The sequence below is a fragment of the Eucalyptus grandis genome, chromosome 11 (genome assembly GCF_016545825.1).
Source record: "Eucalyptus grandis isolate ANBG69807.140 chromosome 11, ASM1654582v1, whole genome shotgun sequence".
Taxonomy (NCBI): Eukaryota; Viridiplantae; Streptophyta; class Magnoliopsida; order Myrtales; family Myrtaceae; genus Eucalyptus; species Eucalyptus grandis.
In genome coordinates this window covers 5,321,162-5,348,073 of record NC_052622.1, presented here as the reverse complement: position 1 = coordinate 5,348,073, position 26,912 = coordinate 5,321,162, and the positions used below count along the sequence as shown (strand labels likewise).

General features: G+C 39.4%; 1 protein-coding gene and 1 pseudogene across 2 annotated transcripts; one reads left to right on the top strand and one right to left on the bottom strand.

Annotated features, from left to right (window-relative positions):
• The window catches only part of LOC120289602, a 90,596-nt pseudogene extending 64,031 nt beyond the window's left edge, over nucleotides 1-26,565 (top strand).
• On the bottom strand, nucleotides 7,485-9,573 carry LOC104427048 (RING-H2 finger protein ATL22). 2 transcript variants are annotated; one of them, XR_005547628.1, is made up of 3 exons: nucleotides 8,093-8,386; nucleotides 7,790-7,873; nucleotides 7,485-7,695 (listed from the first exon to the last, which is right to left on the bottom strand). XR_005547628.1 is itself a non-coding variant. In XM_039304726.1 (3 exons), exons 1-3 carry the CDS (start codon nucleotides 9,520-9,522, stop codon nucleotides 7,761-7,763), a joined length of 831 nt encoding a protein of 276 aa, XP_039160660.1. In that variant the 5' UTR covers nucleotides 9,523-9,573; the 3' UTR covers nucleotides 7,729-7,760. The 2 variants fall into 2 exon arrangements, 1 of the variants encoding a protein (XP_039160660.1); XM_039304726.1 differs by lacking the exon at nucleotides 7,485-7,695 and adding an exon at nucleotides 8,868-9,573 and having other exon boundaries at nucleotides 7,729-7,873; nucleotides 8,093-8,155.
• Nucleotides 26,566-26,912: the final 347 nt, after the last annotated feature.

The following is a 26,912-nucleotide window of genomic DNA, read 5'->3' as shown; positions in this document are numbered from 1 at the left end:
GTTCAATCGACCTTGGCCCGGCCTTCAAGGCAAAGGGAGCAAAAGCAAATCTAGTGGACTTAATGATGCGTGAAGTCTACCTTCTTATAACCTTTTAGCAGATTTTAGCACTTGATATACTCGACTTTTATTTGTAGCCGAAGACTCGCGTGATGCATTTGGCTTGAACATTTGTTTCTTTTATCTTGAAGGTGTTAAAAAAATCTTATTAAAATAATGAATTTTCCCACATCTATTCTTTTTATTACAAACCTCAACTTTTCTCATTTTGAAATTGCATTTTCAAATGTAATTTCATTTATGCCTTTCCGTAAGTAGCAATACAATCTCATGTGCGTTGCGCATGTTAAGATCCCACATTTTTCTTTAAAATGTGCAATAATAAAATGTGATTAAGTCATGATTGGAGGATTCTATATTCAACTTTGATTGTTATTAAAGAAATGATATAAATTAAATTTAGAATAGGATCATGAAAAGAAGGAAGCTAATATTTTCTTATGTTAATCATACATAACAGGACAATATATTACGTGCCAAACTTTCGTGTGATCACTGAAATTTCTCAGCTTGAAATGAGGAATATTCTTAGGGAAACAAATCAACAAACAAACTATGAAGAGAAGATCAATAAAAATCTGAAAAGTGTAAATTTTAGACATGACTTTTCATATGAAAATAATAAATTGAAAATATGAAAAGTGGAGAAACACCTCACACTCTATAATGGTAGTGCATTTTGTTGTGTTTGCATCGATCATTTTAAACTTCCATCCCATTATCTATATTTATTAACATCCTATAACCCACTTTATTCAAATAATACATATACAAGAACTCTTCCATGTTTTCATCCATTGCTAAATGTCTCCTTCTCCATTTGTGCATTAACAATATCCCAAATCTCGGTGCTCCTAAGACGAACTTAATAAAAAAGATGGTGGCCAAAGCTCATCAGACATGAGGTGATATCCCACATGGATAGTACCCACGTAAAAGAATAACAAGAGCAAGGGCTAGTTTTTGTAGCATTGCAATGTTTGTTGCGTGTGCACTTGCAAAGGGTTTCAATTAAGAAGAAATTAAATCAAATGAAATTACAGGAAAGTGGAATTGATCAAGTCACGAATTGAGTCGGATCGGAAAGCTAATATAAACAAATGAGCAAGGTTTTTGAAGACGATGTAGCCTCTTAGTCGCCCCTATTGGGAATCAAAATAATGGGTTGGTCCATCTCACAAGACAGAAGACGACGAAGTGCGGAATTCGTCATCCGATAAGTCAAAGTCGTGGAACGTGTGTAGACGAGCAACAGAGAATTGGAAAAAAAAAAAAAAAAAAAAGATAATGCGCTGCGAACCATCCTGGACAATCTCGTGGAAGAAAATTTGGGGAAGGTGCAAAACAGGTGTCATCGTCATGGACTGTGATGCGCCAAATTTCAAAGATGCTCGAGCAACAAGCTCGTCCATCTTTTCCGGGTCATTCTCAGCACTGATGTTTGTGCTAAATTCATAACTCAAAGTGCACTAGTAAAAATATAGGATGATTACACAAATGGTTGTATACTTTATTTGTTCAATATAATCTTTAAATATTATTCGAATATGCAACGTTGTCCCTAAAATGTTAATTTTTTTAATATAGTCATTAAAGTTTTGATACATATTCAATATAGTCCATGGACTAATTGAAAATGTTAAGTATTGTCCTTAAACTTGAATTAATTGAAGGAAATATGAAATTGTGAATGGCGATGTTGAATGCTTTGAAGTTCGAGTATTGTCACTGTTCCAAATGGCTTCGTTTAACACTTGGGGGCATATGCCGCTTGACCCTCATGAGGAACATTCCTTAATGAAACGATCAATTTTGTTTCAGTTCTGAAGATGAATTAGACCCTGTTGATTATAGTGTGGCCCAAGAAGTGATACTAGTAGCACTGAGGCTTGTTTTGCTAAAGGAATTGGATTTAAATATTCGGTTGAAATCACGGCTTATTGTGGTTTGCAAAGTCATCTTAGTGAAAACCACAAGTAATTAGAGTTTTACGGTCTTTACTTATCGTTGAAGCATTGACGTCAGACAACACTACTTGTATACACCAAGTTCATGGGCTGAAATCTTTCATATATATAAAATGCAAGTAACAGATAAAGCGTAGATGGTTAGCTCCGTTGAAAGATAATTCGAAGTTGCTGCCTTCCGCGGAAAAGTTCGCAGGCGTTTCGTGTTCGAGCAAAGCATTTCCAATGGAAGCCTTTGTCCAATCGACGAAAAGTGCTTCCCTGAAGTCTCCGCTCTTCTGCAACCTCCTCCACCTCGCGATATCCAGACTTCTTCATTGATTTTTTAAAATTTAGAAGAAAGACTATATACATATGTATGGCAGTAAATTACCTAGCAACCTTTAATAAAATTCCACGATCATAAAAAATTATACTCCATCACCAACAAAGTCATGGAATAATCCTGGTCCATCACCTCTTTCTATCACGATTGACTGTGTGAGGAGGGGAAGGTCAACTCGAGCCCCCTACACCCGAGAACCTGAGGCCTCGACTCAAGACCTCGAGGACAGCCCATAACCCCACCACCTGAAATCGAGATCCTAGTGCCTAAGCTTGGTATGCCAAGGACCGACGATGGGACGGAGACCCAAGATTTGAGCACATGATAATCGAGCTGAACTAGGGATTTTAGCTCCCAAGCTAGAGACCTCAAGGATTAGACTCTGGTGCCTAGGCCTTGAATAAAAAACACGAGACCTGGAGGCATGTGATTCTAAATTTAAGTGTTTAAACAGTCAAAACAACTCAAACTGAATACCATTATGAGTCTGATTACAGGGAATGGGATTTTGTTATAGAAGTATTCATTATCACTAAAACCAAATCGGCCTTAACGTTCTGGTGAGGTCCACTTAGCATTAATCAGAAATAAATCATAGTAGGACATTTGAGTGACCCCACAAACACACTACCAAACAGCTATCAACCACATGCATCAGCATAAATAAAGCCTTTCCTACTAACTATCCCATGACTCATCGCACCTTATCACTCCATACACAGACCATGCTCTGATACCACTTAAACGGGGATGTCATGCCCCGAACCTCGAGCGCACCAACATCCCACCATGGTCATTCAAATGCGACGTCCCAGGTTAAGTCGCCGACCCAATCAATTCTTTAGTGCACATGCGGAAGCGTATTATAAAACCCCTGACAATAAATTACGGGATAGAAAAGCGGGAAGCAAAATCACCACATAACGCTTTCACAAATCAACAGAATTACAAACAATGGTCTACGGCCAACAGTCTACAAAAGAGGCTCTAAAAAAAAAATGAACAATCCTCGACCTACAAGTCGAACACGTTCTCCAATCTTACGACTTCACATCGCAACTCCTCAAGGCCAACCAAAGCTATCTGGCCCTCAGTCCACAGGGGACCTGAAATTTTAATCTCACAACCGGGATGAGACGATGTCTCGGCCAAGTTCAACCCCTAAGCCCCTATTAGAAGAAAATACACCCGGGTGGCCTAGCCACGTCACACGAAGACTTACCTCGTCTTAATTCCTTCTGCAGATTAGCACAATTTATATCACACAATCTCAGGTAGTAATAATAATTCAAACAATTGAAAAGCCATCACTTTCATATAAATCATAATCGCACTTAGCACGCATTCCAATTATCATTCACTGCCACACAAGGGCATAGCCTACTCGGAGGTCGGCTATCTACTAACAGTACGGCATTTCTAGAAGAATAAAGGTCCGGTCGGCCTAGCCACTCTGCTGACCAGAGCCACGTCACTCCCTTGACGGCATTTCTAGAAGAACAAAGGTCCGTCGGCCTAGCCACCCTGCGACCCGAGCCACGTCACTCCCTTGACGGCATTTCTAGTAGAATAAGGATCCAGTCGGCCTAGCCACTCTGCGACCCGAGCCACGTCACTCCCTTAACGGCATTTCTAGAAGAACAAAGGTCCGGTCGGCCTAGCCACTCTGCGACCCGAGCCACGTCACTCCCTTGATGGCATTTCTAGAAGAACAAAGGTCCGGTCGGCCTAGCCACTGCGCGACGAGCACGTCACTCCCTTGCGGCATTTCTAGAAGAACAAAAGGTCCGGTCGGCCTAGCCACTATTGCGACCCGAGCCACGTCACTCCCTTGACGGCATTTCTAGTAGAATAAGGATCCAGTCGGCTAGCCCTCACTGCGACCCGAGCCACGTCACTCCCTTGACGGCATTTCTAGAAGAACAAGGTCCAATCGGCCTAGCCACTCACTGCGACCGAGCCACGTCACTCCTTGACGGCATTTCTAGTAGAATAAGGATCCAGTCGGCCTAGCCACTCTTGCGACCCGAGTCTTTCAACTTGGCACACAACAATTAGATAATTAATTGCACCAATCATCACTCAATTTGAATATCTAATCATCAAATTCAAAATCTGAATACGCTGCAGCAATCAGCACAAAATTCTGAGAATTTAGGGTCCCAAAATAATTTTCGGAATTTATTAAATAATTAAATTTATTCCGAAAATTAATATAATAATAATATACATATTTTCACGATCGCTCAATTTATAATATCCAATCATCAATTTCAAAATCCGATTACACAGCAGCGATCGGCACGAAATTCTAAGCAATCGGGGTCAAAAATAATTTTTCCATTTTTTATAAATAATAATATTTTAATAATTTCGGAATATAATATAATATTATAAATTCAGAATTCGAAATCATTAAATAATTCAAAAGTAAAACCCTATTATGTCACATCAAGGCTTTATATTAAAATAAACATACTTAACTTTAAACTAAACACACTTTAACTTAATTAAGCATCTTAATATAATCCTCAACCAAATAAACTAATCTAACCACCTAAACTTACTTAACTTAGACTAAGCACACTTAAGGCATCATTAACCGTCTAATCAAGATTTAGTGAGCTAAACTCACCGGATTAGCGAGCCGAGCGGACCAAAACGACGGGGACGACGCGGGGATCGACTTTCCTCAAAGCGAGCCGAACATCCGGGCTCGGGAAGGCGGCCAAAACGGGCCAAACACCCGCTGCCATACCCATTTTTCCAGATTCTGCTTGGGGCCGAGAGGGAGCAGATCCGGCGCCGGTTTGGGCGGAGGAACGGCGGAGGAGACCGGCGAGGGCTTGGACGGGCTGAAGGGGAGGTCGACGGCGGCGGAGGGAGCTCCGGTGATGGCCTGAGCTACTCGAAGAAGCTGCTGGATCTCGGTTGAAACAGGGGCGACGGCGTGAGGGGGCTGAGACGCGCGGGCAGCACCGCGCGCTAGGGCGGCGCCACGGCGACGGGCGGAGGCGTGCAGCTGCTCCGACGGCGAGCGGGACATGCTGCTTCGGTTTGCTCTGATCTTCGCACAACAAGGGCACCGAACAGCAGAAAGAGGATAGAGGAGAGAAGCGGAGGTGCACGCGAGCTGAGCGACGGCAAGCGGGCGGAGGGGCGGCCGGCGACGAGCGGCCGAGCGGCCGGACGAGCGAAGGGGGAGGCCGGCCGAGCTTCTGGTTCGCACGCCTCTCTCTCTCTCTCTCTCCCTTTCCAAGTTCCAAGACAACTCCTTGATTCAAGGAGGAAGATGATGGTGATGGGTCACCTTTTCTCGGGCAAATCTCCACCGTCCACGTGTCGAGATCTCAACCGCGCCTCCACCACCATGACATCATCCCATGTCATCTTCCACTCACTCAAATCTCGCCAACTTCTCCGATGGTTGCACTTTCATTTTCGCCGGGGTCCAAAATCTTGTACGACCATTCTTGATTTCACTTGATTCTCTTCCAATTGAATCAAATTGAAGTCCATAAAATTAATCCAATGTCACAACACTTCAATTCACATCTTCACTTGTCCATAGAACCAACTTAAGTCCCAAAAGTACCAAAACGGGCCTACTAATTTCTCGAGCCAAATTAGCCATTTTTCGATTTAATTCTTTGAAAAACTCGATTGCATGAAAAATCTTCCAAAAATAAGTCAATGATCCTAAAATGATTTGTGACACACCTGCACTCCATTTGGATTCGATCTCAATTCCACGGTTAATTTCACTTTGGCACGATACTGGCGCGGTCCAACCTACGGGTAGCCTTTAGAGATTTTTATGCATTTGACTGTGGTTGATCATCTCAAGCCACAATGTACATCTTTGAAACATTGGCGACTTTCGGTTGTCGGGGTAATCTCAGGTTTCAAATCGAACACAAGTGTACCCAATCGATAGAAAAGTCGGTCAAAGTATCGATCGACAAGAATTGTGCGATCGGTGGAATCACCCACACTGATCACATGCCTCGTCGAGTCGACCTATTTCCGATCTCTAATCGATTTTAATTGTGCCGTAATGACCCTGCGAGACTAGCTCGGTTGAAATGTCGCTTCTGGTCAAATTCTCGAGTCGATGCATTAGAAACTCTTAACAGCTTTCCCCGATAGACTAGTTTACATGAGTGGCCAACTCGAAAAGAACTATATGCGTGCCAACGAAATGCCCGTATCAATTTATTAAAAATAGAATTGGAAAATCGGGATGTCACATGGTATTATTGCCTTCATCAGTCCAAGTTCCATCATCCCTTCTTGACATTTCTGTTGCATAAAAGAGTGGCTTGGGAGATATTTGTAGATCATCTACTTCTCCTTCGAGCATTTTCAAGACTTTGCGCATCGAAGGGCGATCGTTAGGGTTCCATTGTATGCACCAAAGAACAACTATTATCATCTTCTTTATTATTTTCCTCTCGTCCTCACTAACTTCCACTAGAATTTCCAATTCTTTGCTAAGTTGGTCATAAACCCATAAAGGAAAGTAAGTGTGACTCGAACACCCTGTAACCTTGTCCTCGTTCTTCCTTCTAGTGGCCATTTCCATCAACAATTTTCCAAAACTATAGACATCGGCTTTGTAAGAGATGCCACCAAGGTTCTTGAAGACAAGCTCGGGAGCCATGTATCCTAAGGTTCCTCTCGCGGCAGTCAAAGACACGGTGTTGTAATCCGTGGGATACAATCTTGCGAGCCCAAAGTCGGAAACTTTTGGGGTGAAATCCCTGTCTAGAAGAATGTTATGAGGCTTAATATCAAAGTGTAAAATTTGGATATTGCATCCTCGATGAAGATATTCAATCCCTCTAGCCACTCCGAGAGCAATCTCATACACTTCCTTGCATTCAAGAGAAATCCCTTGTCCTCCTGAGAAAATGTGCTTATCCAGAGATCCATTATGCATGAAATCGTAGACAAGAGCTTGTTTAGAGCCCTCAAAGCAATAACCAATGAGTCCAACAACATTAACATGATGAATTCTACCAATGGTAGCTACTTCACTAATGAAGTCCTGCCCATTCGTTTTTCCTTCTTTAGAATCTTGACCGCCACCTCACAGCCCGCTCCGGAGTCTTCCTTTGAACACAGACCCGTACCCTCCCTCACCTAGTTTATCCTTAAGGCCACTCGTGATTTTCTTGATGTCCGAATAAGAATACCTTATCGGCAAGAAGTTATTGTTAGATTGCAAAAATTCTTCAACATTTTGATCCATTGCTAAGTGTCTTATCTTCCATTTGCGTATTAGTAATGTCATCACGCATGGGGCCCCAAAGATGAATTTCACAACCATGCACTGAAGCACTGTATTTTTTATAGCCAATTTGTGAATGTGTTAAATGTTTGCATTTAGAAATTCAAAGTCAATTTCACAATGAGATTAATATAGTAATGTTACCGATGTCCAAGAGAAAGCGCACCACCACATCAAGGTAGTGGTTCCCTGTTTCCGAATAGAGATTGAGTTTGTAACGAACGAAACCTGAAGAACATTTAAAAGACACTTATTTAGACCATAATCAAGCAATGTATATCAGTTCAATCCACTAAGATTTGTGGGCAGAATTTGGACTAAATAGATAAACAATTGAATAGATAATATATTTATTGTTATATGAATAACCAATTTGTGCGTGTGTTGAATGTTTGTATTTAGGAACACTAACTTTATTTCACAAATGAAGATTGTATTGATGTTTACCGATGGGAAGGAACGAGATATGTTCAATACGCCAGAGAGTATGAGCGAGGCCATAGGCGATATCTGCAAAAGAGATAGAATATGTAACAAATGAAATCTGAAGAAAATAAAAGACACTTATTTAGATCATAGGCAAAAAATGATAATTGAGTATATCAAGTTCAATCCACTAAGATTTACTGGCGGAATTCTAATTATTTAAATTAACAAATGAATGAAAATGTATTCGTTGTTGTACTTATAAAATACCACAACAACATTGAACTAGCTACAAGATCTTAGCTCCATTTCACGTTTAGTGGAATTTCACATGTCTTTGACCAAATATATCCTAACAATATTTTGGGATAAGTATATTAAAAAAGTACCATAACTTTTGTACGACGCTCACTTGAGTGTCATAACATTTTTTTTTTTTTTTTTTGTTCACTTGAGTGCCACAAATTTGAATTCAATCACTTAAGAGTCATCAATGATTTGTCTTATCGGAAAATCCGACATGAATACTGGTCGTCCTATGTAACATTGCCATTGTTGATTTGAACAATTAATTAAAAAAATTAAAAATAAAAAGAATTCATGTCAAAATGAAAAATTAATAAAAAAAAATTAGTATGACGATTTGCCAAAAACAACATTTAAATGATCGATTTTATTTCAATGTGGCACTTAAATAATAATAAAAAAAATGATAACACTTAAATGAGAATCGTATTAAAGTTATGACACCCCTGCTATTCTTTATAAGAAATTGAACAAACTCAAAAGTGCTTACCTATCTTGGTGTGCGAAGGATTCCACCATGAAAGCTCGAATCCATAAACCATATGTTCGTGAATTTGCGCATAGGAATGAAGATCATTTTCATCAACCCACTCTGACAGCGTTACCATAAACTCTATAGTGCATGCAGTTTCCATAGATGAGGCATTTGCATTGACCAAGGCATACACTCGCCTTCTCGCACCAGAGAAATTAAGTGATGGAAGCCCACCAAGGCATGACGAAGCATCAATGTAAAATGGAAAATCCACGGCCTTCACACAACTCACGATCGAAACAGCCTTCGAAAAACCTTGATAAGCATCCATGGGCCATTCATAAGGGCCCCCTAAAGATTGGTGAGGAAGGGATGAGCAATTGCCCTTTTGCAGCTTGACATCAGCGACCCTAATATTTTGGATGGTGTAGTCGATGTTGTGTACAAAGTACTTGCCCGAGTTAAAATCCAAAATGGTGCGGTTATCCTTGCAGGCTAGCTCATAATTACTGTGGCCGCAAAATTTCGGGTCTCCCATCAACCGAAATGGGTAACTTATGTTTGCGACCTCACCGCAAGAGGTTGTGCAGTGATTATTTTTTATGGCAATGCTAAAAGACCGATGTAGAAGGAAGAGGAGGAGGAGAAGAAGGGGTTGATTTTGGTGCATAGCTTATGCAGTAGCGGAGAGCACGAATTGATTAAGCAAATCTAGTGTTTAGTGTCGATACGCAAAGGAGAGATAGACAAAGATGAGAGGAATACCATGGGTTGCTCCCTCCTTAAAACGATGAAGAGAGCAGGAAATATCTCCGACGACTCCTCTTTGAGTGTGGAGGAAGCAAGTGACTCGCACGGTGTGGCGACCGACAAATGGATGCATCAGACACAGAAAGTAGTGGGAATGGTCGCCGGAAAAAAAAAGTTCAATGACGTGTGAAGTCTGTTTTCTTGAAGATGTGCAAAAATTAAATGTGATTGATTGATGATTGAAGGATTTTTTATTTAACTGTGAGTGTCACTAAAGAAATTATATATATTTAATTTAGAAGAGGATGATGAAAAAGAAGGAAACTAATATTTTATGTTAATCATGCATAACACAACAATCAATTATGGGCCATGTCTTTCTCGTGATCATTTGAAATTTCTCAACATGAAATAAGGAATACTCCTAGGGAAACACATAATAATAATAATAATAATAATAATAATAATAATAATAATAATAATAATAATAATAATAATAATAATAATAATAATAATAATAATAATAATAATAATAATAATAATAATAATAATAATAATAATAATAATAATAATAATAATAATAATAATAATAATAATAATAATAATAATAATAATAATAATAATAATAATCATAATAATCATAATAATCATAATAATAATAATCATAATAATCATAATAATCATAATAATAATAATAATAATAATAATAATAATAATAATAATAATAATAATAATAATAATAATAATAATAATAATAATAATAATAATAATAATAATAATAATAATAATAATAATAATAATAATAATAATAATAATAATAATAATAATAATAATAATAATAATAATAATAATAATAATAATAATAATAATAATAATAATAATAATAATAATAATAATAATAATAATAATAATAATAATAATAATAATAATAATAATAATAATAATAATAATAATAATAATAATAATAATAATAATAATAATAATAATAATAATAATAATAATAATAATAATAATAATAATAATAATAATAATAATAATAATAATAATAATAATAATAATAATAATAATAATAATAATAATAATAATAATAATAATAATAATAATAATAATAATAATAAGAACAACAACAACAACAACAACAAAGAAAAGATCACTAAAAATTTGAGAAGTTTGAATTTTAGACATGACTTCTCATGATTGAAAGGATAAATTGGAAATATGAAAAGATGAGAAACACCTTACACTTCCTAATAGTAGTGCATTTTGTTGTGTTTGCATCGATTTTTCTAAACTCCAATCTCATTATATATTTTATAACCCACTTTATTCAAATAACAAATATGCAAAAACTATTTCGTGTTTTCACCCATTGCTAAATGTCTCCGTCTCCATTACTTCAAAAACTATTCTTGAAGTAATAACGAGAGAAGGAAAGATCTCCGACTACAGACTCAATTGTGTGGAGGCGAGCGATGGTGGCCTAGCGACCACAAAAAATGGGACGTACTAGGAAAGCAAAAGTGTGGGAATGGTCGGCTGAAAAGTCAAAAGCCGGTCAATGCACGGCACAAGCACAAGGGGCCAATTAATGCATCGCGACGAATCTAAACTGCAATCGACGTCGAACCGGCCCGGCCCAATCCAACGCGGCCAGCTCAGAGTGAACCCAACCCTGTGGTTAGGGGTTGGTTGGGAAGAAAACAAGCAAAATGCCAAATGCATGAAGAATATTTATTGAATCTTGTGTACTGAATGATGCATACAATCGACATTTGGATAATCTTTTGTAGATTTTAGCACACCATCTACTTGACTTTTACTTCTGGCCGGAGACTCGCGCGATGCATTTGGCTTGAAAATAAAAATTTTCTTTTCATCTTGAAGATGTTAAAAGAAAATTTTAGTAGAATAGTAAATTTTCCCATGATTAATGCTTTTTAATTATGAATCCCGACTTTTCTAATTTTGAAATCTTTTTAAATGTAACATGATATATGCAGTTCCATTTGTCCTGGTACATTTTAGGCACATTGCCCATGTAAAGATTTCATATCGTCTTGAAAATGTAACAAATCAAATGCCATGCCACCCTCATCTTGCAATTTAGTTGCTAGTGAGTTTATTGGTGGTGGAGAGTTCTCCAACTCCTAGAAGGTCAAAGTCAAAGTCTTCTTGAAGCGACAGGTCTTGTGGGGTTAATGGGGCGTGGGAAATTCCTAGTGCCATAGAATTTCCGCAGAAAAGCCTTCATGAAACTTCCTTCTGCGCACAATGTCTTCTCCTTGGACAACACCCGCATGTCACGGCACTAACAACTCTACTTGACTACTGACGAAGTTGACTTTAGAAAATAAGAAGATGACAACAACGTTACTCCTTTAAATGAGAGTAACGGTGGGGCCTTCATGATAGCTTTCACCCTTTAATTTTGAATAAATATATATATATATAAATCAAATGAAAAAAAAAGAAATAGAAAATTAAAATACCAAGTTATAAGGTTTTAGGATTAAATTTGCATTAGTTTAAAATGTTTGAATTAAATTAACATAAATATAATAGGTTTATAACTATTTCGACACTTTTTCCTCAGTAATCCTAATCGTGAAGATGGTGTAGTCGATGCACCGTACAAAGTATTTGCTCAAGTACAAATCCAAAATGGTGTGGTTATTTATGCAGGCGAACTCATAATTATAGTCATTGCAACCTTTCGAGTTGCCTTTCAATTGAAACAGGCAGCATATGTTGACTTCGCTACAAGAGGTGGTGCACTAATTATTCTCGATGACGAAGCTAAAAGATCAATGAAGAAGAAGAAGAACAAGGAGTTGATCTTTATGCATTGGCTATGCAATCTCAGGAAGAATCAATCGAGCAAGTCTTGAGTGTTGAGTGTTGAGATGTAGAAGAAGAAAGATGAGAGGAATAATTTTAGTTGCTCTATCTCTCAAAATAATAATGGGAAAAGGAAAAATCTCCAACGACAGACTAATTGTGTGGAAGTGAATGATTTGGGGTGTTGCGACCACAAAATGAGACGTATTTGACGAGCAAAAGTTTGGGAATGGTCGGCTGAAAAGTCAAGCCGGTCGACGTACCGGACGGGCACCCAAGGGAGACTCCATACGCAGCACGAATTTGAAGTTCAATCGACTTTGCCCTAGCCCGGGCCACCCAGCACAGCTGCGCAGCGAGCGCAGACCAAAACTTGGCGCGGCTCGGCTTAATGGCTAAGGATTGGGGTGAGGGGTGTAGACTGGAAGATCGACTCTTAAGACAAGATCGAAAAGTTCATGTGAGTTCATTTTCTAATTATTAGAAATTTGCTCAGATTGGTTTGAAAATATTTTACTTTTCATCATGTAGATGTTAAAAAATCTTAGTAAAATAATAATTTTCCCATGTTTATTCTATCTACAACAAAACCTCAACTTTTCAAATTTTAAAATTGTATTTTGGATGTGACATGATGTATCCCTGCTCTCATGTACTAGTATAATGTCATGTACGTTGCACACTTGGAGGTCAAACCTCTTCTTGAAGACATGCATAAATCAAATGAGATATAAGTATGAGTTAAGGATTCTTCGTTCATCTTTAGTGTTATTAAATAAATGATATATATATTGATAAATCTTTTTTTTTCCTATTGTTAGTGGCATAACTCCACAACTGTAACGTTTTTTTCATAGCTTATTAACTTAACGGTCTTATCAATAAGTAATTATGCTCCTATGTCGTAATTTTCCTTAACCAACGATAAAATAAACAATGGAGAAAAATAAAGTTGGCAATCTTATAGTCATTACTTTTCCTTAAATATTTGTAATTTAATATCTTTTCAAAATAATCCACGGTTGATTTTTTTTTTTCCCCTTTTGATCCGACAGTCCCGATTACATACAAGATTGATTCCCTAAGTTGTTGGACTACACCATAGAATTTCCCATTAATTATTGAACCAATTTAATTCTAATAAAATTCAAGATTTCTCCTGGGAATAAAATGAAACAAAATTTAACAATAGAGCTGGGAAAAGATTAATGGAGAAAATTGAACAAAATTTAACTTTTGTCGGTACATGCTAACGGCCGTCGGTGGATCTTCTTGATGGCTAAACAGTTGTTAGATTGCAAAAACTCTTGAATGTATTCGTCCATCGCTAATTGTCTCCTTCTCCATTTGCGTCTTAATAGTATCACCTCACATGGGGCTCCTCAGACGAATTTAATTAAGCTTGTTGCACCTGTACTCTTTGGTAAACATACGAAATGATAAGGCTGAATGTTATCATTTAGCGAAATTGATTTATTTCATAATGAGAAGATTGACGTATGCCAGCGATGGCAATTTCAAGTGACAAGCTGCGAGATGGAACACGATCCAAAATAACTAACTAATCTGAAAAGAGGAACTTCCATCATTCTCAGGTGCACATTTACCACTAAATAACCTTAGCAACCTCGTAAAAAGAAATAAGAATTTTATTGATCTCTTCTATTAAGGGAAAGGTAGTCTTTTGATGTCACTTAGTATTCCGTACTTTGATTTTTAACTAATTCTCGGTAAAATAAAAAGTCGATAAAATCTCCACTATCTGTGCAAAGACTTCGAAACCCAAACTCGCACCCGATATATCACGCTAAAAATTGTCCCTAGCTTTTGAAATGGAGAAAGTCAAATTATAATTAATAAAAACGTTAATATGAAAATACCAAAAACAACACTGTCGTAATTGAGATTTATAAGCATATTCATAAACATATACAATTTGATGATGGCCATGAAGGGAGATGCACATAGGAACATCGTTAATGTGATTAGCTTCTATCTATCACGTGTGTCACTGGATCGATTGGTTTGGACACGTCTCTGTACTTGTGGAACACTACTACTAGTATACTCAAGAGTATTATTGCCTTGGTTAGTGTTGACGCCTTAATTTTATTTAGGCTTATTAATTAAGTTTTTATTTTATTTTATTTTTTCGGATAAATAAGATAATAAAAGAAAACAAACAAAAACAAAACAAAAAAGAAAACAGAAAGCAGCCAAGGCCCAGCCCCCTTCCCTTTCGCACAGCCCTTGGGCCCCTCTCCTCTTCTTCACCCCTCGGCCCGGCCCCTTTCTCTCTTCTTCTTCTTCATTCCCTCTCCTTCGCCTCTGCAACTCACGCGTGCGAGGGAAGCCGACGCGTGAAGGACGGCCTACGGCCGAGGAAGAGTAGGCCGGCGTCGGCCGGAGGATAAGACCTCGGCGCCATTAATGCTGAGCGAGCCCATTTGGAAAGCTCGATGGGACACCGGTTCAGCCAAGCGGAACCGGTGGGCAAGCCGGAGGGCCGGCAACCGAGCCCCTCCGTCACCGGTTCCTTCACCTATAAATAGGTGGCCGCAAGCATCGTCGGAGGGGTGGCGAGCTCGGAGATCTTTCGAGAGACATCGGGAAGATCGAAGGGCGGCGCGAGAGAGAACTCGAGTTGCGAGCTCGGCCTGCCCTCCACCGGAGACTTCGGGGGAAGGCCGGCGAGCAACTTTGAGAAGGTCGGATTCGGCGGTGGAGGCTCGGATCGGCTTGAGTGAAAGAGAATCGAGGCCGAGGAAGGTCCGGCCGAGATCTGCGCCTCGAATCTGAAGTTTTTTGCTGCTGTTGTTGTTGCCGCCGGACTTTGTGCCACCGCCGTTCGTCCCGACCAAGTCCCAACGCCATTGCCTCGAAGGCTTGTTGTCGTGCCACCCCCGCGAAGCCGTTGCCGTGATCGATCCGCCGACGCCGCGCCAGATCGGGAAGCTAAGTTGCCGCCATTGTTGCCGTCGCCGTCCCCATTCGAGAGAAGGTAAAAAAGCGTCGCCGTTACCGTTGCCGTTCATTGTAGCCGTTTTCCGTTGACCTAGCCATCGTCGCTGCTTAAATCGCCGTGGTCGCCGTCGCCGTTGTCGCCCGCCGCCACCGCCGCCGCCGCCGCCGCCGCCCGCCGCCGCCCCGCCGCCGCCGCCGCCGCCGCCGTCGCCGCGTCGCCGTCGCCGCCGTAGTTGCCGTCGCCGCCAAACACCTCGGTTCCCCCTCGGCGCCGCGGATTCGCAAACCCTAGGGTTTGCGATTTTCCAGTCATCGAGTCGGATCAGGGTCTCGGACCAGGGTAGGGTTGAAATCTGGGGGGCGGCGGAAGTCGGGTCGCAGCCGGAGCGGGTGGGGTAGGGTTTCGCCGGGAGCCGGGTCATGGAGCGGGTCGTCGGGCCGGGCGGGTGTCCCCGAACGCCTAGCCACGATGCCGTTTCGATTAAAAAAAAAAAAAAAAAAAAAAGAAAAAAAATTTGAGTCGGGCCCACGCGGGCCCGAGTCCTCATTCGGGTCGCCCGGCCGGGTCGGACCCAACCGCGGATCCGCCCGGGTCGGATTTTTAAATTTTATTTTAAATAATATTTAAATAAATAAATATTTTCAAAAAAATAATAAAAATAATTATTTTCGAAAAAAATATTAAAAAATATTTTAATTTCAGAAAACCGAAAAAGTTTTAAAAATGTTAAAAAAATGTTTTATTTTCCAAAAAAATTGAGAAAAATAAAAAATAATTTATTTTCCAAAAATGTTGAAAAATATAAAAATATTTTATTGTCCGAAAAATTGAAAAAAAATCAAAAATATCTCATATTTTCCAAAAAATGCCAAAAATCCAAATTCATGAAAAAGCCAAAAAAGACTTGTATTTTTCCAAAAATACCAAAAAAAAAAAGTCCAAAAAATCCCTTTTGTGTCCAAAAATTAGAAAAAGACTCAAAAAATGTATGGAAAATCTCTCGAACATCCAAAAATCTCGGGGATTAAATAAGATTAGGGATTAAACAAGATTAGGTACCGAAAGGGCATTAGTGATTAACTAGTGTAATCAAATCCCGATCTTAATTTCTCTGGTTGCGTAGGAGCGAGTATTTCTCCCAATACTTCGCTTGGGTTTCTAATCGACCCACCCCCAAACCAATTAGTGGCGACTCCGTTTTAAAATTAATGTACAGGTTAAAAATTTAAACTATTAAAGTCGTGAATTGGTGGACTTAGGAGAATCCGGGCTTAACTAATTTCAGTCAAGCCATTAGCTTCCTTAGGCGCTCGTGCACGATTGCGGGCGCCAAAAAAAAAAAAAAAAAAAAAAAAGGTCGCGACAGTTAGTCCAAGTTCCCTCCTCCCTTGTTGACATTTCTACCACTGGTGGATAGAATAGTGGCTTGGGAGATATTTGTAGATTATTTTCATCTCCTTCCAACATTTCCAAGACTTTGCGCATCGAAGGGCGCTCGCTTGAAATCCACTGTATACACCATAAAGCAACTATTATCATCTTCTTTACTATTCTCCTATCCTCCTCACTAATATATTCCACTGGAATATCCAATCCTTTACTAAGTTGGTCATGAACCCATAAAGGAAAGTAAGTGTGACTCGAATACCCCGTAACCTTGTCTTCATTCTTCCTTCTAGTGGTCATTTCCATCAACAATTTGCCGAAACTATATACATCGGCTTTGTAAGAGACACCCCCAAGATTCTTGTAGACCAACTTTGGAGCCATATATCCCAAGGTTCCTCTTGCAACAATTAGAGACACAATATTGTACTCCGTGGGATACAATCTCGCAAGCCCAAAATCAAAAACTTTTGGGGTGAAATCATTGTCAAGAAGAATGTTGTGAGGTTTAATATCAAAGTGTAAAATTTGCATGTTGCACCCTCAATGAAGATACTCAATCCCTCTAGTTATTCCTAGAGCAATCTCGTACAGTTTCTTGCAATCAAGAGACGTCCCTTGTCCTCGTAAAAAAATGTGCTTATCTAAAGACCCATTATGCATGAAATCATAGACAAGAGCTTGTTTCGAGCCATCGAAGCAAAAACCAATGAGTTCAACCACGTTAACATGATGAATTCTTCCAATTGTAGCCACTTCACTTATGAAGTCCTACCCGTCCGATTCCCCCTTCTTTAGAATCTTCACTGCCACCTCACAACCACTTCGGAGTCTTCCTTTGAACATAGAACCATACCCTCCCTCGCCTAGTTTGTCCTTAAGACCACCTGTGATTTTCTTGATTTCCGAGTAAGAGTATCTTATCGGCAAGAAGTTATTGTTGGATTGTAAAAATTCTACAACATTTTGATCTATTGCTAAGTGTCTTCTCCTCCATATGTATAGGAGCAAGATCATCACTCATGGATCCCCCAAGACGAATTTCAGAACCACGAATGGTGCTGTACATTGGGATAAATGCAAGAAAATTGTGGGTGTGTTAAATGTTTGCGTTAAGTAACTTTAAATCAATTTCACAATGAGAAGATTGTAGTAATGTTACCGATGCCATGTTGCCAGGGCATTTGAATTACCCAGCCGATAAACAAAAGGTAACCTGCAAGAGATGTAGAGGTTGAATACATGACAAATAGAGGCTGAAGGAATTTAAGGGACACTTATTTGGATCATCATCAAGCAATTAGTATATCAGTTCAACCCACTAAGAATTGTTGGCAGAATTCGAATTAAATAATTAATTATCTATTATTATAGGTACAAAATACCACACCAGCATTTACCTCTTTACTTTATCTCAATGGGCATTTTCAAATCACATGGGCTCTGCAAAGATATGCAGATGAGCGAGCTCAATTTTCACAGATTTTGAACATATATATCTCGAAATTCTTCTTCTTTTTTTGTTTTTTAAGAAACAAAACAAACTCGAAGGCCCTTACTTTTCTTGTCTGCGCAGTGAATTTTGTACGTGTCGCTGATGTCGCACCAATTACAATTCCGTCCACAGGCAATTGGAAGCCATGAAAGTTCAAACCCATAAACCATAAGTTCATGAATCTGCGCATAAGAGCGAACATTGTTGCCATCAACCCACCAAGGTATCATTGCCATATGCTCTATAGTGCATGTAGCTTCCACGTACGAGACATTCACATCGACCATGGCGTACACTCGCCTTCTCGTACTAGAGGAATCCGAAAACTTGACTTCATTGAGGCACGACGAAGAGTCAATGTAAAACCGAGAATTGACGGCCTCGATGCAGTCCACGATCGCCAAAGTCTTGAATAATGTTGGACCCTTTTTCATATTTCCCACATCTATACTGATGGGGTAGTAGCTGAAGTCACTGCATGACAAAGAGCGGTGAGGAAGAGACGAGCAGTTGCCCTTTTGCAGCCCAACATCGGCGAGCCTAATCGTGAAGTTGATGCAGTTGATGTACTGTACATAGTACTCCCTCGAGTACAAATCCAGAAAGGTGCGGTTATTTCTGCAGGTCAGCTCATAGTTTTGGTAGCCGCAACCCCTTTCGCCCTTCAATTGAAATGGGGGCCTTATGTTGACCTCGCCGCTAAGGTATGCACTCATTTTTCTGGATGGCGATGCTAAAACAGCAATGGAGGAGGAGGAGGAGGAGGAGGAGGAGCTGATCTTTGTGCATTGGTTATGCAATGGCTGAGAGCCTGAATCGATCAAGCGAGTCTTCGAGGTTAGTGTTGAGATGTAGAAGGAAGAAAGATAGGGATGAGAGGAACACTCACGGTTGCTCTGTTTCCCGAGAGATGATGATGATGAGAGAAAGGGCAAAAAAAAAAAAAAACCTCCAACTTTAAAGCTGATCATGTGGAAGTGAATGATTTGGGGTGTAGCAACCAGAAAACAAGACGTGCGAGACCCGCGAAAGCGTGGGAATGGTCGACTGAAACGTCGAAGCTGGTCGAAGAGTACGGGACAAGCGACCGAGGGAGACTTCATGCACCGGGACGAATCTGAAGTTCAATCGACCTTGGCTCCACCCAAGCCACCCGACACGGCCGTGTGCAGCGAGCTCGGAGTGAACTGTGGCACGGTCCGGCCCAATGGCTAGGGGTTGGAATGAGGAGCATAGATTAAAAGATTAGAATTCAACTCTTGAGACGAGCGAAAAGTCCATGAGCGTTCATTTTCAATTATTGGAAATTCAATCTTATTGGTTTGAAAATGTTTTGTTTTTCCATTATATAGATGTTAAAAACATCTTAATAAAACGATAATTTTCCATGTTTCTATTTATAATAAACCTTAGCTTTTCTAATTTTAAAATTGTATTTTTGAATGTGACACGATGTATGCCTTTTCTTATATAACGGTATATTGTCATAAATGTTGCATGCATTGAGATCAAACCTGTTTCTCGAAGATGTGCATAAATGAAATGTGATTCAAGAATGATTTGAGAATTCTTTGTTCATCTTTAGTGTTATTAAAATGATATATATTGATAAATCTTTTTTCTTATTCTTAGTGACATACTTCCATGATTGTAACATTTTTTTAGAGTTCGTAAACTTAATGGTCCTATCAACAAGTAATTATCCTTGTACATCTATTTGTTTCGCGGAAAATATCACGTTTCCGGAAAATGTTTTCTAAGAAGCTATTTTACAAGAAAATAATGATACTTTTTGGTATTCAATTGAAAACTGAAAATGAAGTAAGAGATATATTCCACTATTTGGTATCTTATTTAATTTTCTAGAAAAAATTACCAAAAAATTGAATTTTTATTTTTAGTCAACCAAAAAAATAATTTTAATTTTTATATATAATTTTTAAAAATTGAATTTATTATTTATTTTTATTTTATCTTTCTTTTTCCTTTTCCTTTTTCTTTTCCTTCCTCTTCCTCTTTCCTCCTCCGCCACTGCCTACCTCGATGATGGCTGATTGCTTGGAATCGACCAAGACGCGGATCGGCGAGCTTGAGGTTCGACCGATCGAGGCGAGCCCAAGCTCCGCTGAAAATGGCAAGCTTAAGGCTCACTAGATCTAGGCGAGCTCAAGCTCTGTTGATCTAGGCGAGCCCAAGCTCCACTGAGGCTGGCAAGCTCGAGCTTTGCCCTTGCCAAATCTAGCCTCAAGTGAGCTCTGTCGGTCCATGACGAGGCTCAAACTAGCATATGGCCAACCATCGCGCCACCAAGACCGATGATTGACCAGGGAAGAAGAAAAAAAGAAAATGAAAGAAAAAAAAAGTTAAAATCTCAATTTTTAAAAATAAAAAATAAAAAGAAAACATAAGAATAAAAGGAAAATGTTTTTGAAAGAAAGTGAGGTGGAAGAAGTTATGGAAAATATTTTCTATTTCTGAGAAATGGAAAATATTTTCTATTTCTGAGAAATGGAAAACAAAAATGTATTTGGTGAAAGAAAGTGAGGTGGAAGAAGTTATGGAAAATGTTTTCTATTTTTGAGAAATGGAAAAAAATTTCCTCATTTTTAAAGTCTTTTTCCAATAGAAAACATTTTTCTAAATCTGTTCATTTTACGTGAAACGAATACTAGAAAATCCGAAAAGAATTTTATTGGAAGTTATTTTCCATGAAATGAACGAAATAGTTGTTAATTTTCCTTAAATATTCTTAAGTTACTATCTTTTCAAAATAATTCATGGTTGAATTTTTTTTTTCCTTTTGATCTGACTGTCCAATTATATATAAGATCGATTCCATAAGTTGTTGGACTAGACCATAGAATTCCATTAATTAATGAAGCTGGAAAGAGATTAATGGAGAAAATTCAACAAATTTTCACATTTGTAGACACATGCTAAACATTCACAAAAATTCAGTGAGTTCTCTCCCTTTTTGTTTTTTTTTCTCTCTTTGGCTGAAAAAAAAAATTGTGGTAGTTGAGTTAGAGATGAAGGAAAGAGATCTGGATTCGTTTTCTAGTCTGGATATGCTATAAACTGGACTAAACAAGAGTTTTGATCATGAGCGAATGGAAAGAGTTGCTAGCTAGCTAGCAACAAGGACAAAACATGGGCGATCAATTCACAGCTCATATCCTACTAGGTAAATAGCGATTGGTAAAACTTCATGGTAAATGTCGAAGTTCCCTAAATGAAGAGACCGATCCCCTACCTTCCGCAATGATTCGGCGAAAGGTTGCAGTCACTCTTGATGATGGACAAGAAAACATGTTGAGTAAAATATGTCATCTACTTCATCCTTTTCCCGCGGCCTAGGCGCTTCGTTCGACTATGTATTGATGGTTACAAAGGCTCAGATGGGATTCGAGGAAGAAAAAATTTTGGTCACTGTCAAGCATATCCTCTCGAATCATCTGTTTCATGAAGTTAATGCATATTGAGCGTATTGAGTAACGAACCGAATATCCGACATGCAAACTTCCCTTTCAAAATCGAGCGCGAATCACCTCAACCCTAGTACCAATTATAGCTTTTTAGCTGATCTCAGAGCCTTGAAACTTCCAAAATGACCATGCAGAAAAGCAAGGAATGTCTGTTGCATCCACGTTAAGAGAACAAGAGTCATTGTGATGATGCAATAGGTAGAGATATATCATCCCCAGGTAATTCGAAACCGGCATATGCGGCTCTATTCCTTTTTTTTTCTTTCTTTTTTATTGCCATCTCAGAGAAAACTAATATCAATTCTACAAGCTACTTCGTTGGCCAAGTCTTGGTCGTTTCATAATTCATATTTGTTTGCATTTTGCTGAAACAGAACCTTGAATGCGTCAAATCAGAGTATCCTAATCCACCATAGATGGAACAAGAGAAACTGCCGTCTAATGATGTCATTAGTTAACTGCCAGACAGGGACGTTGTCCGATCACAACGTCTCCCCAGAATCGAGTGGAGGAATATCGCATTCTTTTCGGGGATGAATGGACCGTAAGCTTGATCCCCGAGAACCCAACTTTACTAAAAATCAACCCAACAATGGAATTCATTTTGGCGTACGGTAGCAACCATCACAGTGAGAGAACTGCTAAATATTTTCTCGCCGAAATAGAGAGAGAAGGGATGAGAAAAGCTGAGGGAAATGGGTTTCCTACTCCTTAGATCACCAAGTTACGGGTTTGAGCAGAACAAATAATCACAGACCAGGATAGATATGAGATTAGATGAGGAATGAGTTACAGAAGTGACAAATTCTGAGCAAAACGAGTCCCTCTGCGGTAAATGTGAACAGCTTTAACAAGAGCTTAAACCCAAGATACTTCTAGGTTGGTGAATCCCCAAGTAACGGAAAAAACATGTCCGTCGTGCATCTAAGGATATCGCAACACAGACAGACTCTAACTAGCTAGTTAGGCATCTTGTGAGATGTTTCCTAAATGGACATGCATGATGTTTTGAGGAAAATATACACCCCAAAGAATCTCCACGAGCAATGATGAACTTTCTGGCATTTGTTGATTCGGTATAGTTTTTTCTAAACCAGCACTTTTGGTGTATACGAAGTATTCTTAAACCAGAATGCGATTAATCTAGGGTAATAAAACTAAGAATTGCTTGCTCAGACAATGTCTGTTTCTGTATGTTTTGTCTGTGGCAGCAGGCTCATAAACATCAACGGAAATGCTGAGAAGGAAAAGACCCCGCTATTATTTTCCCGAAGCTCAAAGGATATGCTCCATATATTCCTCGCGAAGCATAGTATTCATAAATTATATATAATCTTCAAGAGACTGCGTCCTTTCTCAACACATCACTCAGTCCTCTCCGCATGTGAAAAGAGAAAAATGGCGCAGACGTCTACCCAGCCGGAACAGCCCATGCAGGTGGAAAGGAAGGAAACAGAAGTACTGGAGGACGTCAAGAAGAAGAGTGAACTGACAGGCTTGCCATTTTATAAGCTTTTGAAGTATGCAGACGCACTTGATTGGATTTTAATGGCTCTAGGGACGCTAGGATCTGTCGTCCATGGGATGGCTCAACCAGTTGGATATTTGTTGCTCGGCAAAGCACTCGATGCTTTCGGAAGTCATATCGACAACAAAGATGACACGGTTCATGCTCTGAAAAAGGTAGATAACTGCACTTCGCTTGAATTCCTAGCTTACTGTCAACTGGTGGCTATATTTATTCATAGCGCGCCCTGAGTACCAACTTAGTAATTATGGATGATTCACACAGTGTCAGTGGAGCTTTTCATTCGTGTTTTTCTTCTTACCTCTTTCAGGTTGTTCCATACGTGGTACATGGCCTTTGCAACCTTCCCTGCTGGAATCCTAGGTTGGCTTCTTTTGGTTTACTAAGATGATGGAGATGCATATGTTTTTGCTAAGTCGCAGAACAGTTTTTTGTTGACATGCACACTTGTTTCGCACCTAATTGCCATTCGAAAGTCACTGTTTCCTAGGCTCCAGTAGAGATTGCTTATTTTTGTGTGCCACTCTCGAACATCGTATCAAGTTTTATGGGATTGGAAGTATCATATAATCATTTATCATATTGGACTGCTACCAACAAAGTTAGCAAGAAGGACTGGATTAACTACAGGAGAGAAAACTAATATTATAGAAAGTACGCAGTAACAAAGCATTCGCATGGCTTCCAATTTTCTGTAGAGATTGGATGCTGGATGTACGCGAGCGAAAGACAAACAGCACGGATCAGATTAGAATTCCTGAGATCGGTCCTCAGACAGGAGATTGGAGCTTTTGATACCGAATTGTCGAGTGGAAAAATCATTGCGGGAATAAGTACTCACATGAGCGTAATCCAGGATGCTATCGGAGAGAAGGTAGCAATCTTTCCCTTAAGTTGACTGCTCTTTAGATTTCCCCACCAAAGTTTGCCGATCATGCTAACATAACTTTTGGCTAGCAGCTGGGGCACTTCCTTTCGTACTTCGCCACATTCTTTTCTGGAATCTTGATTGCCTTCATTTGCAGTTGGGAAGTTTCACTGGTCAACTTGTTGTTGTTGTTCCGTCGATTCTACTGATTGGAGCCACCTACACAAACAAAATGAATGCCATCTCAGCTGCCAAAATGATTTACTATCCGAAGCTACTACTGCTGGGAACAGGTGAAAAAACTTCACCTTTTTTATTTATAAAAAATCTAAGAAAAAGGGAATCATCTGGAAATTCATGGGTTAATGTTTGACAACGTACAGACCATATCTCATATAAAAACGGTCTTTGCATTTGTCGGAGAGGATCTCGCAATCAAATCATTCTCATACTGCATGGACAAGCAGTCTGTCATTAGCAGAGGAGAGGCGCTGATTAAGGGAGTTGGAACAGAAATGCTTCAAGCAGCGACCAACTCCTCTTGGGATCTAATCATATGGATCGGAGCAATCATGGTCACTGGCGGAAGATCTAGTGGAGGGAACGTCATAGCAGCAGTCATGAGCATCCTCCTTGGAGCTATGTAAGAAACGTTTACCTTTCTTGTAAGAATTTTTGGATGAGATTGTTTTGTCTTACAGCGACTAGATAAGCAATCCAATGATGATCATCAAACTAGTTAATCTGCACATAACATGGGAAATAACATCGACCTACTTGGGTTCTCTAAAGTTTTGTATGAATGCGAGTATGATGCATTTCATTTTGAGCCTCTTAAGGAGATATCAGATGCCTTTAAGAATCTTCATATAATGAAGTGAAGAAGATATAACCTTAATTATGGACCGTAGCTTCTTTTGCATTCCAGCTCAATCACTTATGCTGCCCCAGACATGCAAGTATTTAACCAGGCAAAAGCAGCAGGAAATGAAGTTTTCAAGGTGATCTGGAGAAAACCAAATATTAGCAACGCTTCAGGGGGGATCGTACTGAAGGAAATCGAGGGAAACATTGACATAAGGAACATTCACTTTGCTTACCCATCCGAGAAGATAAGGTGATTCTTCAAGGTTTTACGCTGTCAATTCCAGCAGGAAAGACGGTGGCGTTAGTTGGTAGAAGCGGGTGTGGGAAAAGCACAATCATATCCCTGGTTGCAAGATTCTACGATCCATCGAAAGGTCTAAAACCTTTATCCTCCAAGCTCTTGAGCTGAAATTATTTATCCTCTCCTTATTATTCCCACGGTTTGATGCTTCTATTGCTCATACATTTTTTGCGCACAAAGATTGCTGACGATTGAATAATATTGCATAGGTTGCTGATGATTGGGTAATATTGCATATTTTCAGGGGTCATTCTCATAGATAACCATAACATCAAGGATCTTGATTTGAAGTGCCTCCGCCAAAATATTGGAGCAGTTTCCCAAGAACCATCACTGTTTGCTGGCACTATCAAGGACAACCTTAAAGTAGGAAATTTGGATGCAGATGACCAACAAATAGAGAATGCAGCAATGATGGCAAATGCACATAATTTCATTTCACAGCTTCCAGATAAGTACTCGACAGAGGAAATATGCAATCTCCGAGCAACGGATGTAAATAAACGATGTCTCATCTGAAAGTTCTCAAGCTCTCATTAGACAAAAAACAAGGATCCTAAGTTAAATTTTGGGGCCATGATGATGGACTAGGTGGGCAGAGGGGCTTCCAGCTGTCAGGAGGACAAAAACAAAGAATTGCAATAGCCAGAGCCGTTCTCAAGAATCCTCCAATACTTCTGCTCGATGAGGCTACAAGTGCTCTTGATTCGCAATCTGAAAAGCTGGTTCAAGAGGCATTGGAGAAGGCCATGCAGGGAAGAACGGTGATCTTGATTGCGCACAGATTGTCAACCATCGTTAATGCAGATGAAATTGCAGTCGTAGAGAATGGACAGGTTAGGGAGACAGGAACGCACAGCACCCTATTGGATACCAGCAAATTTTACAACAACTTATTCAACATGCAGAACATCAGTGTTGTTCGTGATGAAAGGTTGGCTGCCTCATAATAATTATTTCCTACCGTTTGTGCATGACAATTATTTTGATATAAAAAGAAACAGGTTCTCACTGGCCCATGATGTTAATTGAATGACAGAACTGATATATCTTCGCAAGATTATGAAATTCACCAACCCCATGGCTCACCTAAAAGCAGAGTTTTAAGTGGAAAAGGCACAGAGATAGAAGAAAGCCTCAGAGAAGATCCTGAGCAAGAGGAGCACAAGAAAAGATTAGAAGCAGTCCACTTCTTTAGAATCTGGTTTGGGTTGAGGAGGACGGAACTTGTCAAGATAGCCATCGGCTCCATTGCAGCCGGTTTCTCAGGAATCTCAAAGCCTGTTTTTGGGTTCTTCATCATAAACATGCAAAGCAGGAAGTTGGATGGTACTCGATCGCATTCTCCTAATAGGGTTGCTATCATTAGTCTCTCACATCTTGCAGCATCACTACTTTGGTGTGGTCGGTGAGAAGGCCATGACAAACCTTAGAAAAGCTCTCTTTTCAGGTAGCTGTCACTCCTTTTCCCTAGCAGAGTCCTCTACAGTTTAATGCAGAATCTACTAGCTCCGAATTTGAGATTCTGCCCATGGTGTGAATCATTTATAGAGTACAATTTGCATTGATTGTTCTAA